Source organism: Poecilia reticulata, linkage group LG6 (assembly GCF_000633615.1).
Source record: "Poecilia reticulata strain Guanapo linkage group LG6, Guppy_female_1.0+MT, whole genome shotgun sequence".
Classification (NCBI taxonomy): domain Eukaryota; kingdom Metazoa; phylum Chordata; class Actinopteri; order Cyprinodontiformes; family Poeciliidae; genus Poecilia; species Poecilia reticulata.
The window spans coordinates 15005828-15023975 of NC_024336.1; the positions used below are offsets into that span (position 1 = coordinate 15005828).

Sequence of the window (18148 nt, forward strand, 5' to 3'; positions counted from 1 at the left end):
TCATGTAATTTAGAAAGATGCATTTTCAGTCCTGACTTGTATCCCATTACATGATCTGCACCATCTTTGATTGTGGCAGTTATTCCTTACTGGATGGGCTTGCTATAGTTTGATTTTCTTACTAACTAATGAGACAAAGCTACAGAAGGCCACATGATGTAATAATAAAGATAAAAATGTTTTGCTAATGTGGTTCCATAAGTGCATCCCAGTTAAGTTTTTTTCTGACATTTGCACAATTGGCATCTTTTAGCAAAGCTATAGTTTTCAAATTGCACAATATTATCCTTCTGATCCTTTGCAAAGTGTTTTATTTTCTCTGTATTTATTTCTATAGAATAGGGGTGCCAGACTGAATCCTTTTCACCAGTGCCTGTCTAAATTCAGCTGAATGAGTTATTATGTAATAAAACCAAATGAAAATATTTTGCCCACAATACTAAAATGTGTTGTTTTTTTTKGGGGGGGGGGGTTTACACATAAACAACAATAAACTGGAATACATGGCAGGAGCTACGTTATGCTATGGAGTTATTATTCTTCACTTGAAAAAGTTTTTGTATCAAAATGGAAGAAATTACGTATCATCCAAAATTTCAGTCATCAGAAAAATTAAAGCTTTGGGAGGAAAAGTTAGAAATACTTTGAATTCACCTGGAATGGGCTGCATTAAAGAGAAGTCCTCCCAGTCACATGGATTTAATAAACCTTTGGCAGGAACAGTCTGAAAACTACCGAATAGGCTTCTACTAAACTTGACTCCAAAGGTGTTTCAACAAGATATTACTGTAAACATGTGCAGCTACAGCTTTTTTTTACTCGATTTATTTTCCACCCAACATACATTTTTGTTTCTCTTAATAGTAAAAGAAGAAAACATTTAAGCGAAAAAGTCGGCGCATAATTTTAAAAGCTGGCATTTTAACAGTACTGTGAGCTTTTTAAAAAAAAATTTTTAAGATTAACTTTAAATAAAACACACATGTAAATGAGTTTCATAATCGCATGCATGGCTTAACTTTCGCAATTCGCAACTTCTCAAGAGAAAGCTTCCTTTGCAAACATGTAAGCTACACCGAATTTGTACAGTATGCTGTATAAAATATCTGCCGCCACATGTTTTGATAATACTGGGGATTGTGTGGGCGTGTTGATGAGCTGACGAACAGGAAGACATCCTGCTCGCACATGTGCACCTGTTGCATAACCTGGTGGCCGTGCCATCCTGTGTTTTGCTGAGCAGAGCAGACGCAGCAGAGCAGCGCTGGCTTATGTAACTCACTGGGCTCACGCCTGTCTGTATGTTAGCTGAGGACTGAGTGGGGGAAGCAGCCAGAGCTCCAGAGAAGCTGAGGAGCGCTCCGTCCACCGTGGAGCTCTGACCCTTACAGCGGTCTCCTACCTTACAGTCCAGCCGCCTCTTCCTTCTCTGTTTTATTGTCAGGGAAAGTAGAGAGAAGGTTTTACATCAGACACCCTGGCTGAGGCGTCTCTGTCAGTCTGCCTGACCCGATTTCATCTCAGCCGTACACCTTTTCTGGATTCCTGATCAGGGCTCTGCACGTTAAAGCGATTTTGTTCAGGGTTTTGTTTTTTAGCAACTCTTCACCACCCACCTAACAGCTGCTGCCTCAGTTTACATAATGTCTGGCTATATCTTTTCTTGCTGGTTTTAATGACTAGAATAAACTGCTTGTTGTCTTGATGAAACTTCTCTGGACTGTTTTAGTGGAACAGCAGAATCTAAAAATGGTTTCCTAATGGTTTTCAGAGAGGCCAGATTTGTTGTGTGACGTCGAATCCGCGGATTCATCTACGAAGAACAGCTGCCCTGCGTCGCCTTCCAAATCACGTCCTGGTAAAAAATTTTTTTTACTGTCGGATCATTTTATTTATTTGATTATTTTTTTCACCTCACATATTGGGAAAGTCACAGTTGACTGGCTTGTGGGTTGACATTTCCAGCCACAGAAAGGTTACTCACATAAACACACAGTGACTCTCAGACTCCTACCAAGGTCTGCACACAAAGAAACTTGATGAGGCAGTGGGGGTGACTCACACTTCTTGGATCCGTGGATCACCTGCGCTGCAGGAGCACACACGTGATCTTATCCACATCCTTCTCCATCCTGTGCGTGGCTTCACCCATCTGCAACGTCTTTGTACATTTCACACCTCATAAAAATAGCAAAATAGGTTTCTTCATCACCGTTTAGTGGCAGCCGACTGGAGGGGTTAGTGGTAAGGTCGTGGTGAATGAATAGTGGTCTTTTTTTAATAATCTAATGTAACATAATTAGAAGCTGGGTGTATACAAATACAGTTTCTTTTGTTGATAATTAGCTGAATAAAATATAGAGTGGCTACAAGGTCTCGCTAAATTAATTATACATCTTTAACTTTTTAACATTTTGGCTGTTTATGACCACAAAACTTCTGTGTTTATTACTAATATTTAACATAACAGAGGAATAGTGCATTCAAAATGAGACGGAAAATGGTTTTCTAGATTACTTGTCAGAAACTGATCTAAGCCATTTTTTTATAGCTCTGGGTGTATTTTCAGAGTTGTTGACCTGTTAGAAGGGGCTTTTGGCAGAGAGATGCCCCCAGCACGTTTCACTATGGGGACCATGTGTTCAGTGTTTGCCACACGAAAATATTTTGAAGGTAGACTAGTTCAACATCTCCACTTTGGTCTCATGTGAGCGTCTTCTTCCACATGAAGAAGTATTCTACATCCTGTTGTGTATTCTACATCCTAGTTCCCAAATTTCTGCATTGTAGCCCAAAAAATAACAGTGGAAAAGACTTGTGACACTGATCATTTATCAATAAGACGGGTATACAGATGGCATCGACAACTAATGCATATTTATGATTGTTTTCTCAACTGCTTTTAAGCATAAATGTGCTTTTACTTTTATCATTTTTGTTACTTGGGCTTAGATTTCTGAACAACATCACAAAACCCTGGACTTGTTGAATTGCAACCACCAGTGGGTTTCTGACCCCAGCTTTGGGAAACATCTCATAGCTGGTGACAAAATCATTGTTTTCTTTCAGCTATTGACTTTTTTTTTTTCTCTCGCCACTCTGACAAAGACCAGGTTCTTCGAGTGCACAAGTAATAAAGTTGACACGCCAACAAGTTCTCCCACTTGAACTGTGATTCTCTGCAGCTCCTCCAGAGTTACCGTTAGAGACATGGCTGCTTCTGTGGTTAATGACCAGCCTGTCAGTTTAGATGAAGGATGCCATTTTCTTTACTGTCCTCTAACAATGTTAGACCTCTACAAAATCTATTTCTACTGAGATTGAGTTACACACATTTTAAGGATTTTTGTATATTTAAATCCATCGCTTTTTCTTTCACTTCACAATAATGATCTAATTTGTGTGACTGTCACATAGAATCCCAATAAAATATAATAGGCTGGTTGTTTTATTAAAAAGAAATGTGAAAATCACAGAGGGACAAATTATTTAAAGTTCTGCATCATATTTCTAAGCGATATTCCAGAGTCTTACGGTTTTGTTTTTAATACGTTGTTGTTGTAGATGAAGATGATGAAGTGGAGCGCGTGTGTGACACGCTGCGCATGTGCATAATCACTGTGTTGAACCAAGGATTACGCAACGGGGGAGGTGTGGGCGATATTCTCAGGAGACCATCCAAAGAGGTCAGACCATCCTAAAATTATTTTTCTCCTCTTTGTGTCCATTTGTGCTGAAATAGTCCAAACATTTTATTTTTCATTTTTATTTTTTTTGGTTTGACTGCTTCGGTAAACTGATGTGCTGTGTCCATTTTTTATTTTTTTTTAACCCCTAACCTTCCAGGAGCCCCTGTTTGCCGCACGAGTCATTTACGACCTTCTCTTCTTCTTTATCGTCATCATTATCGTGCTTAATCTGATATTTGGTGTGATCATTGACACCTTTGCCGACTTGAGGAGTGAGAAGCAGAGGAAGGAGGAGATTCTCAAAACATCCTGTTTCATCTGTGGTAAGTGCTGCCAACTGGAGGCAAAGGCTGCAATGTAGAAAATGGCATGTTTTAGAGGAACACTTGTTGATGAGTTATTGACGTCACACAGGGTTGGAAAGAGACAAATTTGACAACAAGACTGTATCGTTTGAGGAGCACATCAAATCAGAACACAACATGTGGCACTACCTTTACTTCCTGGTTCTGGTGAGGGTGAAGGATCCGACAGAGTACACCGGCCCAGAGAGCTACGTGGCCCAGATGATTGCAGTGAGTCTGAACACACGCTTTAAATACCGCTGGATGTTTTTAGTGCAATTTGATATACTGTGAAAGGTTGCACCTTCGATATGTTAACACATACATACTTATAGATGGATACATACTTATTTAGATGTTAGACTCTAGTTGTAGTTTTGCAAGGAAGTACAATGCAGTCTTTATCAATCCTGAGGAAAATAACCCGATTTCCATTTTGCTGCTGAGCTTTACCAGCTTTAGAAGCACATGAGAATACAGATTTCTGAGTTCTACAGTCTGAACGTTGCACCACTTTCCTGAGTCAGACCGTTTGGAGATTCTGCTACAGAACCAACTGATGAGTGTTGGGAAAACAAGTCTGAGCCCCCAGGCCAGTGCCAGCCATCCCAATTTATTCTCCTTCACTCCTACTGCTGGAGGGAGATGGATCTCAGTGCCCAGGTACTCTTCACTGAGGCGAGCTCCTAACCTGCTGGGACACAGTGCAGTTAAATGGTAATTAAACCTGCTCCAGCACCATTATTATCAGTGTAATAAGTAACTGCATTGAGACACGGACAACAAGCTAAAGGATGTAGGGGCAGCAAGAAGGGCTTCTCCTAATGGAGTCAGATAAAGCCGAGCTGCATAATGGCACATTTTGTGATTAACATTCGTCTGTGATGGGCATAAGAATAGCGGAGTTATAAGGAACAATTTGCATTACAAACAGGTGACAGACATTGAATTAATATGCACCGGTGGGTTTTTCAACAGGTCTGTTCTCTGGTGCCTGGCCAGGATATTTCTGGGAGGTGAGGTAATGATGAGTCAGGAATTTAAATTAACACTGTCTAACAGGCTGCAAAGCAGGAAAACACATGGGAGAGTAAAATATGGGACTAGTTTTTTTTTTTTTTTTCCCCTATTTACTGTTTGACTTCATAAAACATTATCTTTGCAGTAACATTTTAACTAGGACGGCACAACATATTGCATACATACTGTCATCACACAAGCAATGTGTGGAATATTCATATCCCAAAGAGTTGTGTGAAGTAACAGTAGATAAATATGTAACTCTTGTAATATGATAATTTTATATTTAGCCAGTTGGAGTCTCATAGCAGCACATGCTCACACCAGACAAAACTAGATTTCCCAAAATGCTAAAGATCACAGAGGTGGAGGCATAAATGAGAGAGAGGAAAGAAGAATATCCCCACTGATACTGAAGAAATATGCAACTCTTAAAAAAGATCTATATTCTTGTAATTAATTTGTAGTAAACAGCCATTTGGTTTGGCGTGGAAATCGGTGTGGATTACTGCATGGAATCATTGCTCGTTTTATATATCTTTAAAAAGAGTGATGCCATTATTATATGTTGCACTATGAGTGAATGATCACTTCTGAAAAAATGCATCCCAAACTCAAAATGTTGGACAGAATTCAAGTTAGTTTTTGTAATTTTTGCTCCAGTTCTGACCAGCATTGTTACTCTGATTTGTGTCAAAGGTTCATGATGCTGGCCTCCTTTTATACATCCTAGCTCACTTCATTGCCTTATTGCTGTGAAATGTTATTATATGTGAATACCTAATGACAATAAAAAAATTCTTGATTCTTAGAACGGTCACATCATTTCACTCCCTCAAAACTCAATTCAGAGAAAACTAGTCAATTAACGTTTAGGTWCGATACACTTTGCAACGATATTTTAATCTGAATTGTGTTGCTGTGCATTAAAGAGTTGGAATGAGACTGAAGTTCTTTTAAACTCACACAAGTAAATAGCACATTCCTCTCATTTCAGCCTTCCTCAACTGGTTGCTTGCACATTTGAGAATTTGTTTTAAAATCCTTATTTGTCTTTAAAGCCACATCCCACCTCTCTGGGCTGTTCCCATCTTAAACATCCTCCTTTCCCTCAGGTCAGCTGATCAGCCGCTCCTCAGTGTGTCAAAGAAGCATTTTCCCACCACTGCAAGTTAGAGAGGCCTCATCTTTCTCAGTSATTACTTAAAACTTATTTACTTTGGGTTTTTGCTATATTTAGTTTTCTGACATTTTTCAGTTTTTATTGTACGATTCGTCTTGTCCCTGTTAACTCATCCTGGTAGCTTTTTAACATGTGCGCCACTTTAGTCCTATATGGTGTTCTTAAAGTGCTTTACTGCTAAAGCCGGATTGGAAACTGGAAAAAAAAAAAAAAAAAAAAACTTTCCAGAGTGGAAACCTGATGACCTAAAACCACACAGAGAGGAGCACATACTCCTGACTCAGGTTGATTGCATCTGCTTGGCAGCATAAAGTGATGAGTTGCCAAGACGGAGAGTCGGCTCATGTTACTCAAAGTGTCTGTTCTGTCGGTGTGTTTTGGATTTGAATTGGTGAGTCAGTGAGAGTGTGCGGGTGTTTGTGTGTAAAATTATGACGGCGACTACAGGCATAGCAGGTACTGCAGCAGCAGCAGCAGTCACAACGCTGTTACATAACCCATCTCAAGTGGCCTGCTAATAGCTCAGCCCTGCAGAGCACGTGCTCTCCTGTCCTTCTCTCTTTCTCCCTTTCATCCTCCGTCTGTCTTTCTTTTTCTCACACACACACAGACACATTGTCAGTTCATGGACTCCTCTTTTACCATGCAGCACACACTAGACAAGCTAGCTGTTGCAAAAGCAGGGGCAAAAGTGATTGAAGGTCTAATTTTTGTAAAGGTAAATTAAGGAAGCTAAAAATTGTCTGCTGCTATTAAATTTTTTATTTCTTTTAATATATAAAATGTACTTAGAATTTCTCTACCCAGCCACAAAGTCACTTGTTAGCAGTGTAGTTTAACAAACTACTGTGTCACGAATAGTAACTGATAATTTTATGAGCAGACACGATGTTTCACCACAGGTGTAAGAGACATGAACAGGAGACATGCAATACTGAAAACGTTTTGCTTAAAAATGTTAATGAAACCATAATGCAGAACATATAATTGTGAAATGTTGCCGTTTTTATTAGCAAATAGCATTGTTAGCATAGTTTACCTTGCTAACTGTTGCAAATTTTTGTCTTTTTTTAGATTATAAATAGTTCTACTTTGTATAAAAACTTCCAACAGGTTGCAAATGTTTTATCCTAAATCCAGTTAACCTTTGTTAAGCAATTTTTTGCTATTCAAGTGTCATTGCACGGAGATCTTTTTTCAGTTATTATGAAAAAAAAAAAAAAGACAATCTTTAACTTTGCTAATGTTTTCACTAAACATACAAACAACCATTAAAAGCTATTGCTAAGCAGGTGCCACACAGGCCATCTGAGCCAATGAAGAATTACATTATTTAGAAATATTTGGTTGGATCTATCAAAACCCTTCTAAATAAAAATGCTAAAAGTAAAACTCCCTGCAGAACTACATGTCTAACTCTTGTATGTAAGCATGTATGTACATACAGGAATTATTTGGAAAAAATGAACCTTTTCAGTGTATGAAACAGCATTGTCAGTGATTCTGTCAAAAGAAGCTCTATATATAGCAGAAGTCTTTTGTAAAAGAGCACAAGAAGAATATTCCTGCTTTTCACATGATTCCCGACTAAATGATCAGATTTTTTTCAAAGGATTTTTAAACTATTGTAAAAAGTAGACGTGACATAGATATTAACTGTCAAAGGCTCTTGGATCAAGAACATTTATTTTAAAAAAAAGTTTATTTATACGAACCTAAAGCAAACCAGTTGTTGTATACAAATGGATCAGATCTGACCTGRAGGTGTTATTTGTGTTTTAAATAATTTTTTTTTTTAACTGTTGAAAATGGAAAAAGAAAGTAAACATCTGTGAGGTTGTGCCCAAGAGTGTGTTTAAAGTGATCTGCGAGCGCACAATAAAGCCTTGCTGTACAGCACACACTGAATGGATGTACAGTCCAACGATGAGCAGCGAGACATCGGTTTAAAATGTCATGTTCTGCACGGTCACAGTCCGACTGCATTTCCTGAATTAGGCAGTGACTCCTGAACCAGCGGGAGTGATTTCATGCTAAAAGACTATTCTTAACATTTAAAATTATAATCCATCAGTAATGGGTCATTTAAATCAAGCATAAGATGGCCCTTGGCTCCAGGGATGTTTTTGAGTCCACAGAGCCATCGTTGTCCTTTGGAAATTGTAAAAAAAAATAAATTAAAAAAAATAAAACTATTCTTGTTTTTAGTTCTCCTTGATGCCCAAGGCTCCAATTAGCCGGAAATATTTTGGGACAAGCTTTTTTAGACTCAATGGATTCATATTGTGGAGCCACAAGTATAAAAAACAGGCAAGGAGAAATTTAATTAGTGAAGAACCTGTTGTTCTTTAGGAATCTGGTAGATATACTSTACATGTCTGTATTACAAATGAAAGCTGTAAAAGAAAAATCCTTGAATCAGTGTGAATGGGTGAATGCAACTGGACATGTAAAAAGCTTACTATTTACTAATCTTCTGTTTGGGCTTTTTTCTTTCAAAGTCCTTTTTTTTTTTAATAATTGTATTTATTTTAAGCTAAAAGGCTATTATCCAAACCTGCCTTGCTCTGTGTGAGAATGTAATAACCCCGTTTGTTAAATCACTAATTAACTGTCATTAAACTCAGCTTTGCAGAGCTGAGTTCAGATTCACCACCCACATCCAGCCCTAATTACTGTCTGACACGTAGAAACAAGAAGTCACTTGAATACAGCAGCATGGTGTGACAATGTGTTTAACAAAGAAACAAAATCATTGACATTTATCAGTCTTTACAGAGTTTCAAAACCCYTTCTTAAGGCCCTTTTACTCCAGAGAACCACAGAGAGAGTCTTCATCCACAATAAATCAACAGAGGGGTACTTGTTGGTTTGGTGGCCAAAGTTACTCCAGGAGCACATCAGCAGCTCACTCAGGAGGCTGCAAACGAATCAAGGACAACATCTGGTAACACTTTATTTGAAGAGGTGTGCATAAAACTGACATGACACTGTCATGAACATGACATAACACCTGTCATGAACATGAAGTCTTTATGAATGTTTATGACTGTTGTCATGAAGTGTCATTCGGTAAATAATGACACTTTTAATGCAAAGTTACTCTAAAAGTTGCATTAAAAGTCCATTACAAGTGCCAACTTTGCACGAGTTTGTAAATTATAATTTAATGCAAAGTTGGCACTTTTAATGGACTTTCAATGCAACTTTTAGAGCAACTATGCATTAAACGTGTCATTATTTACTGAATGACACTTCATGACAGCTGTCATAAACATTCATAAAGACTACTTTATGTTCATGACAGGTCTTATGTCATGTTTATGACRGTGTCATGTCAGTCTTATGCACACCTCTTCAAATAAAGTGTTACCCAACATCTAAATAATAACAAGCCCCCGTTCACCTCAGCTAACGTCATTCCTCAGGATTCAATAAGGAGGAGGAAAAAAAGACAAAACCCTTTTCTGACCAAAAAGAAAAATTATAACAAAGATTTTTAAGTGACTGGACAACATGCTTGTCGTGACATCACCTGAAACTATCCAATCACCCTCAAARTCTTCCCATAGCGCTCCTTTAAGATAATTCTGCTGTGAACAGCAGGCATTTGTTGCCCCAGGTAGCAGCAGGAGCAGTTGTTGGGTTTAGTGATTTATTTTTCCATGAATAAAGTCATTATTAGAAAACTAGTTTTGGTTTTTACTCAAGTTCCCTTGGCGAAAAACATAAAGCAAAAAAGCAACAAAAAAAAAAAGAGGAAAACTGTGTCCAAATATCTCAGGGAAACTATGTAATGTAGTACATTTCTTAAATAATTGTTCTAAATGGTCACTTCTATTGCTTGTGCATAATTTTTTTTCTTAGATTATTCTTGTTCTGTTTGTAGTAATTTTCTTTAGCCCCTCTCAAAGCTTGAGTGGACTCTCTGAAACACGATGGATACAGGTTTCCGTTACTGTGCCTCCTTTAGTTAATGGAATATTTCTGAGGAAAAAAAAAACCTTTTGCAGGGTTTTATGACTCAACAAGTAGCTTTTGGGTCAGTATAGCAAAAAGCTGCATCATCTAAGAAAAAAAAAGAGAYGCAAGTAAAAAACAAAATCACATATTGAGTCATTTACATTCTGAAATGATTTTGTTTGTCCCCTTTTTTTCTTATTGTGTCATTCGTTTAATGTCATGCAATGTGGCGCACTGATTGTAACCTTTTTAAATGAACCGAACTTTCAGCTCCTTTAATACAGCAGAATAAGAATATAAGTTCTAGGAATCTTCTTTCTGCACTGATTGCTTCTAATGTTTGTAGGGCATTTTTCATGCTAATGACGACAATCTAAAAGACATCTAACTTTTAATAAATATTTAAATAACTGCACTTTTAATAAGCTTCACATTTAAATCCTGCCACCATAGAATTTGCATGGTTTAGTTAACCGTTTTCAGTTTTCTCAGCCTTGTCATTAATAGTTCTTTCTATTTTCAGCATTTATATAATTATTTCATTAAATGTTTATTCATATAGCTTTGTATATAAATCAATAAAAATGATTTTTTTTCTAATGGAGTTTAGTGGCAATTAAAACCTCCCACTTTTAACTAAAGGTCTGCAGCCTCTGCTGAACTTTTTTCATGTCGAATCCTGACAAACTCATCTGCTGCCAAAAGTTTCCAGAAACCYGGTGTTACATTTTTCAAGAGAACTTCTTTCTCCATCTTTGCTCGAGTATATTTTTCCACCATGTGGTTGTGACAYGATGTTTTTAATTWATTTTAAAGCAGAATTTTTTAAACTAAACTCTGGCTCTCCTCAGGCGTCCCAATGATCACGTTAAGTTGCTCAGATTCAGGCTGTAATCAAGTTATTCACCGTTTCAGTAGTTGTTCTTAGGTCAAAACTATCATTGCATCTCCAACCTAAGTGAGATAAAGTTAACAAGGAAAACAAAAACAAATAGTCACCACATCTCCATCCACCCTCTACCTAAACTCCCCTCATGTCCTCCCTCAGCGGTTCACACCCTCATCCTTCCATCTCGGCCTGCAGTCTGTTCTTATATAAGAGGAGGTGGGAGCATACCTCACTCACTGCTCCCAGTGGACTCATTGTGGTGCCAGTCAAATCCAGCCATCAGCACCTTGTAAACGATTTTTATCAACCGAACCGACGRGAGAATATTACATAACTGTCAGCTGATGGCATCTGTATCTGTGACACCTATCTCACTTTGCACAAGAKCACGCATGTCGTTAAACACATTCCTGCTCAYAGTCCGCCAGGTCCGTTTCCAGCTCTGCACACACCCACACAAACACAGGCGCGTTACATAATTCTATAGGTGTATTTTACCCTCTGTYGTCCAGAAGCTTTGCTGCAGCCGGTTTGGTCTGCGCAGCACTTTAACAGATCTAAACCACTCTGCATACGAGCGTCCGAACACACACACACGCACACACACGGCATTTCTTTCTGGGCTCATTCACCTCTATAGCCAAACGTTGACCCTTATGCAAAACAGCAGTTCTTCTTATGGGGCATGTGCTGTGGGTTCTCTAAATGAACTATTTGTTAGAAAAATGGGCCCTACAAGGTGAGAAATGCTGAAATGCACACACACGCACACCCCCAGACACACACTCTCCTATAAGTTGCACCGTGCTTCATGTCCTGCTGTTGATGGACGACAATGACTCATCCCTACATCGGCGGTGTGTTTGTGGAGTGGGTGAGAATTGAAATGTCAGTTACTGTTCATKTAGTGTGTTACTGCTGTGTGCAGTAACCTGGAGACGGCAGAGCTGCTTTAAATATTCTACGCGGAGCCTCTTCCATTCTGATGAGATGATTAATGTTAAACCCTCTAACCACCACTTCTCTATTTACTTTGCTCCTGCAGGACGGCTGTGACCCTGAGACGCTCCCTGTGTAAATGCAAATCGGTTGCATCAATGCTCTCTTATTGTCTGGGTTTTTGTTCACCTTCGTCACGCCGGTGTTTACTTTCTGCAGGAGAAGAACTTGGATTGGTTCCCTCGCATGAGAGCCATGTCTCTGGTGAGCAACGAGGGAGACAATGAGCAGAACGAGATCCGATCCCTGCAGGAGAAACTRGAGAACACGGTCGGCCTGGTGTCGCAGCTCTCGAGCCAGCTGTATGAGCTCAAAGAACAGGTAGAGTGTCACTTCAGATTGATTTTTAGAGCCGGACCAAGTCATAAGCAAAGAAAGACACTTGTTGCAACCCTCAGGCCAGCAGGGACCCTCGAGTTGAGAGCCCTCGAGTTCTCAACCACATTCTACTTCAACTTATTGAAAAGCCTAAAAACTCAAAATATTTGGTTTAAGAAGTGAACTCATGTTTGCTAAACGGTTTTTACACACAGAGTGTAATGTTACGCAACGTCATTATTATAAACAACTTTTAGTCTTTCTCAAAGGGGCTACAAGTTTGCGTTACACAATCCTTGGTACAACTGCTGACTTATATGTCTTAAAATATTATTGCTGAAAAGGCGCTACATCCAGACATTTTGATGTAAAGTTTAGCGGAAGGAAAAAGTGTGGCAAAGGATTGAGATACTAAGTTCATTAAAGAGATATTCGTGGTATTGAGTGTAGAGATGGGCATTTAATGTATCATTGCTCATCATCGTGATTTTTTTTTTTACTTGATTAGGATCTGGATTTATCCTGATGACAATAAAATCTAATTAATGATGGTATTCTCGATATGATTAATCATACTGGTTCCAAGAGAGTATTAACAAATATCAATAAAATGTGATATTTGCAGAGAAATAAAAAAAAAAAAGTAACACTGCTTTCAAACTAATTTTTCAAAGTTGCACATTTAAAATTTTTTAGAGATCTAACAAATCTACTACTTAATCATACAACAGAAAGTTTATTTCAAACTTAGTAAAATGTAAATCCTATTTAATTCATTAACTCTTCACTTGGTGTCTCAGCAGCGGTTACATTTTATCCATACTGTAACTGGAAATAAATTGTAATGTAAAACAGATAATTCCCAGTAAGCTCAGGCAATTAAATCTAGTCTTTGACTGTATTAAAGTTCTGCACATAGAAGCCTGGCTTCAATGTTGTATCGTGACCTGATGAACRRATTAACTAATTCCTCCTGTTTGCTGTTTGATCATTTGTGCGGCAGCCTGTTTTGCTGCGTTCTCCCCGAATGTTAGACTTTTTTTTATTTTTTTTTACCTCGAAACGCCGGCAGAGGAAAAGGTCAACGTCATGTCGTCATAAATCTGCTCTGAGCCAAGTCAGGTCGACGATTTCCATCAGCCTCCGCCGGACGGAGCGCGACAGGTGACGATCATTTCGACTGCAAACACAGTCGCCAGCGAGCCTCTGGCTGTTTGGATGACTAGCTGCGCTGCTGCAGTGTGACCGATCACTCCCATCACCTGCCTACCCTGCATGTGATCGCAGGCACAGGCCCGTCCTTGTTCCCCCTTCTGCCAGATGTGCAAAAACAGCTCCTGCTGTGGGAGGATCACACTCCAGTAAACAAAACAACAACCTCCGCTGACCTCGGCGGGCTGTAGAGCTGGCAGCAGCTTCTTGCCGCCCGCCGGCCCCTCGTGTGACAATAAAGTTTCTGTGCTGCCAGAGCCCCCTTGGGCAAAGACACAAACGCTTTATCTTTAAATCTCCTCTGAGGCCAGTACAGATAGTCCAATTTAAATCTAGTTATCATGCACTCCTGACTGCTGTACTTCCAACATATAATGTCCTTCGCTGAGCACCAGGGATGAATCTACGCATGTGAAAACGGGTGAGACTTTACTGTCAGATTCCTAAATTAACCTTAAAGGAAATTGGGACTTATAGTAGTAATCGTGATTTATTTATGCTAACACATTGCTATCTCCTTTTACGCTACTTATTCCATATTTGCCAATTCAGACATTTAGATGCACTAATTTTTATATWAATTTTGGCTTTCCATTGAATCTAAAGCATTTTTTCCCCTGAGTGGGATGATCATGTAACATAAAGCCTCTGTGCTTGTTTTTTTTTTACATTTTTTCAAACAAAAACTGGATTAAAACAAGGTCCAGGTACATATTTGGTCTCTCTTCTATATACAGTTGGTCATATTGACCTACTTTTACCATTTCAACCAATTGTGATTGGTGTTCTGAACAACTGTGGTGGTGGAAAACCCAAGTGTGTCCAAACTCCAACAATCTGACATAAACTGTAATCCTGAAGTAAGAAGATAGCTGAAGTATTTATTGTGATTCCAATACTAARGTTCATTAAACTGCAATCATAAAGCATTCTTTTGATGTCATATTTTATTACCTGATTTGCTGGCATGCATTCATACTCTGCATGCCAGCCGTATACTAAGTATGTGACCAGATAGATGGAGTTGTAAAGGAGTATTCAGTTTAGTGACACAGATGTTAAATCTCACAGATATTAGTGTGGATGTCAGGATGATATTAATTGCAACCAATATTATCATTGCAATATCTAACAGTCATATAATCATTACACGCCTTCCTAGTCAGGATGTTACAAATTAATTCAGGAAGCCCAAAGGCTCAACGCTGAAATAAACTAGAATATTCTGGAACACCAGCAGCAGTGTCCACAGTGAAGCAAATCAGACATCAGCACAGACCGAGAGATTWCCGACCATGAAAGTAGCGCCTTCTTCAAAAWTGACTGAAATTCTCATCCTACTACATTGACAAGTTTACTGCCTTCTTGAGGAAAAGATCGTGGTCAGACGGGACAAATGTTCAGCTGCTTTGCCTTGAATGTTTGGAGAAGTCGATGTGAGGCTGTTAATCCTGAGAGCTCCCTGGTAGTGGCAGTATCATGCTGAGGACTTCTTTTGCTGTCAGTAGCTCTGATGCTAGTTGGTCTAATAGAYGGGGAGAAGTGCCATGTTGAAATGTTTTCATTTGGGCATTTAAAGTTAACATCAGCTTGGTTGAAACTGTGAAGTAGTCGACTGGACTTTCCTTTGAATCCAGATCAGTATGTAAGATGCAACAACTTTTCATAAACTCCAGCATTTTTATAAGAGTTGGGGGCGGGGGGATATGCATGCAGAATTACGCCTCGGCTTGTTCCACTACAACATGCGAACGGAGTGCATTTACATACTAGATCTTATTTTTATCATTTTGGTTTTTTGCAGAGTTGAAATTCAGTCTTGTTCAGCCAGTTTTTGTTTTTGAAATTCATTGATATTATTTGTTCCACCCTGAAACAAAAAAAAAAAAAAACAGTTTATGACATTCTTCCTGACGATCAGTGAACGCGAGTTGCTCTTTAACTTTCCGATCGTAGCGCCGATAAATGAACAAACATCCCTCTGGAAAGGTGCTAACAACACGTGAGCCGATGGGATTATTTTGTTTTTGCACATTCAAGTGGGCACTAGAACAACTACAGAGCAAACACAGGTTTGCATGTAATGTGTTTGCTCCGTGCAGAATTAAAAGCCACTCCAGCTTAATTGTGTTTTCTGTCTGCTCCACAGATGACGGAGCAGCGGAAGAACAAGCAAAGGCTCGGATTCCTGGGTCCTTCGCAGCACAACCATCATCACATCCCGACACACTGAGGAGGAGGGGGAACCGCTCAACTGTTGCCTGTAAAATCAGATGGAGCTGCACCGATGTTAGCCTTAAGAACAAGCTGCACCTTTTAGACGTGTTCACACAACCACTAGAGTCGAACTGCAAGCAGGCAGCAGGAAGGTGTGGGCTTGATGCCTTGGTTGTGACACAAACTCTGCCTTTTTAGATACTCTTTGTGCCTTTTGTGCCCAGTCAGCTGTAAGACAGAGTCCAGATCTCCCACTATGGTGTTCGTATGCCATGTAAGAGGTCCAAGGAAACCTTAGAATGAGGTGAAAGTGTCAGTGATTATTGGTGCACCAATCTGCACCAATATCTTACTTTCTCAGATTTTGGTGAGGAAGGAGCACACTCTGTTAAAGTATTCTCCTCTTTACCCTTTAGGTTCCTTTTAGTATTTATGGGAACATTTTCCGTTTGTAACTGGAGTGTTATTTTTATGTTCTGAGAAGAAATCACGCTGCCTTACTGTTTTTTTGTTTTTGTTTTGTTCTTTTAATAAACGGCACACTGCAACGTCTGTAAGTGCACTTTTTTTAAGAAAGGGAAAATGTTATACTGGATGTATTGGTTTGTTCGGGATGTCGCGTTTGATCGTTACGTTTAGTGTTGCGTTCAGATATGCATTCACTGTGCCTCTTCAGTTGCCTTTTACAGATTTCTATGGCATGTAAATGTGAATAAGAATAATGATAACCTGTGGAAAACTTACTTGAATTTTCCTGAAAATCTTATACCTGGTAAAAGATGTAGTGAGGGAGGATGAAAGCCTCACTTTTCTTTGTTACATCTCTGTCTCTATAAATATTTCATCTTTTACCAAAATCTTTGCATAATTTACCCATATCATTCATTCGTGTTCTTTTGTTGTAAAATCGTTGCCACTATTGCAGCCAATTCCTAAATCACAACTTGTTTTAGTCTCGCACAAGCTAACGGCACAACTGCATAGGTTTAATTGCGAATGTCCTGTGACACTTTCTGCTCGGTGTACAGAAAATCCATTTCATCTGCTCAGATGGTCTAATAAATTTGTAACAACAGTCATGTGTAGATGCCTCTTATCTTTTCTCATGTTTGTAGCAGGAGTGGCTGTTTTTTCCCAGACCACCTCTGAGTTCACTTTCTCTCATTTGCACCAAATTACCAGATGAAATAAATGTCCTCATTCACACAAATAGTGCATTTCAGCTCGGGCAGTATGTGTACTCCTCTAGTAATTAAATTATACATGCTTATGTTGTAATTGCAGTTTTTCCTCTTGTCACATCACTCTTTACAAGTTCAAATGTATTACACGACAAATACACATGTATTTAACACCTGGTTAGAACAAAACATTTATTACAGCACCATCCTCCTGACTGGATTTTTGTTTTATTAAATCATTAATTTAAGAAAATGTAGAGTAATGTGGGGGGAAAAAATCTCATGAAATAAATTAATTCATCAAAATTAGCTCAGACACAGATATCGGTGCTCTTTTCCAAGCTGACTGAGCAGGGATATTTAGTAATCTATGACTTTCCCTCTTCCCTGACACAAAAGGTCAGCTCAGTAATTTAGAACATCAAAACTAAGTTTACTACTGGAATTCTGTAAAAAAAAAAAAAAAAGCTAAATTAGATGTAAAACCTATAGAAGGTTAGAAGAAAACATGATCAAATATTTCTGAGTTGGTAGAAAACATTTAAAAAAAGCGAAGAATGACTCAAAGCCTTAGTTATGTAATGTAAAAAAGAAAGTATTTAAACTGCTCTGCACATTCACCTTGCAGCAACACGTATAATAGAGTTAAAAATTTTGTTTATGAAACATTTCGGGTTGGAGCTCGGCAGAAAGAACTGAATTGCTTTTCGAGTGCCTAAAACAGGAGTTCTGGAGAGGCTTCGTCCACAGCGGAAATTCAGCTCACAAGTGGTTCTCTCATAACTGGGGCTGGCTGATCATCTGTATGCCTGCACTTCTGTTCCCTGTTTGAAGTGATAAACGAAGCATAGGGAGCAAACTAGTGTTTCATCCCATCCCGTCATTTACCCTCCGCTGAGAGGACCATCCGTCTTTGGCTCYGGGTTTGTTGTTTACGCTGGCAGGCCCGCGTTCACTCCTGCTGCCGGTGACAGCCATTAAAATTAGTTCACGCAGTGCCATAATGGTGAGCAGCTGTCACTGCGTAGACATGAGGGGTAAAGTGCAGCATTACTGGAATGTGTTGCAGTTAGGGAGGGAGAGAGCGCGGGTAATATCAGGACCGTCATTACTGTCTGGCAGAAGGATCATAT

The 18148-nt window shown here is 39.0% G+C and overlaps 1 protein-coding gene across 1 annotated transcript in view; it reads left to right on the forward strand.

The window, feature by feature from the left end:
• Window positions 1-16909, forward strand: part of itpr2 (inositol 1,4,5-trisphosphate receptor, type 2) — a 70546-nt gene extending 53637 nt beyond the window's left edge. The window contains exons 52-57 of the mRNA XM_008411467.2: window positions 1772-1858; window positions 3565-3686; window positions 3847-4012; window positions 4104-4264; window positions 12247-12408; window positions 15767-16909. Coding sequence (XP_008409689.1) covers window positions 1772-1858; window positions 3565-3686; window positions 3847-4012; window positions 4104-4264; window positions 12247-12408; window positions 15767-15850 — 782 coding nt within the window. The 3' untranslated portion in view covers window positions 15851-16909. The remainder of the gene's footprint in view (window positions 1-1771; window positions 1859-3564; window positions 3687-3846; window positions 4013-4103; window positions 4265-12246; window positions 12409-15766) is intronic.
• The last annotated feature ends 1239 nt before the right edge of the window (window positions 16910-18148 follow it).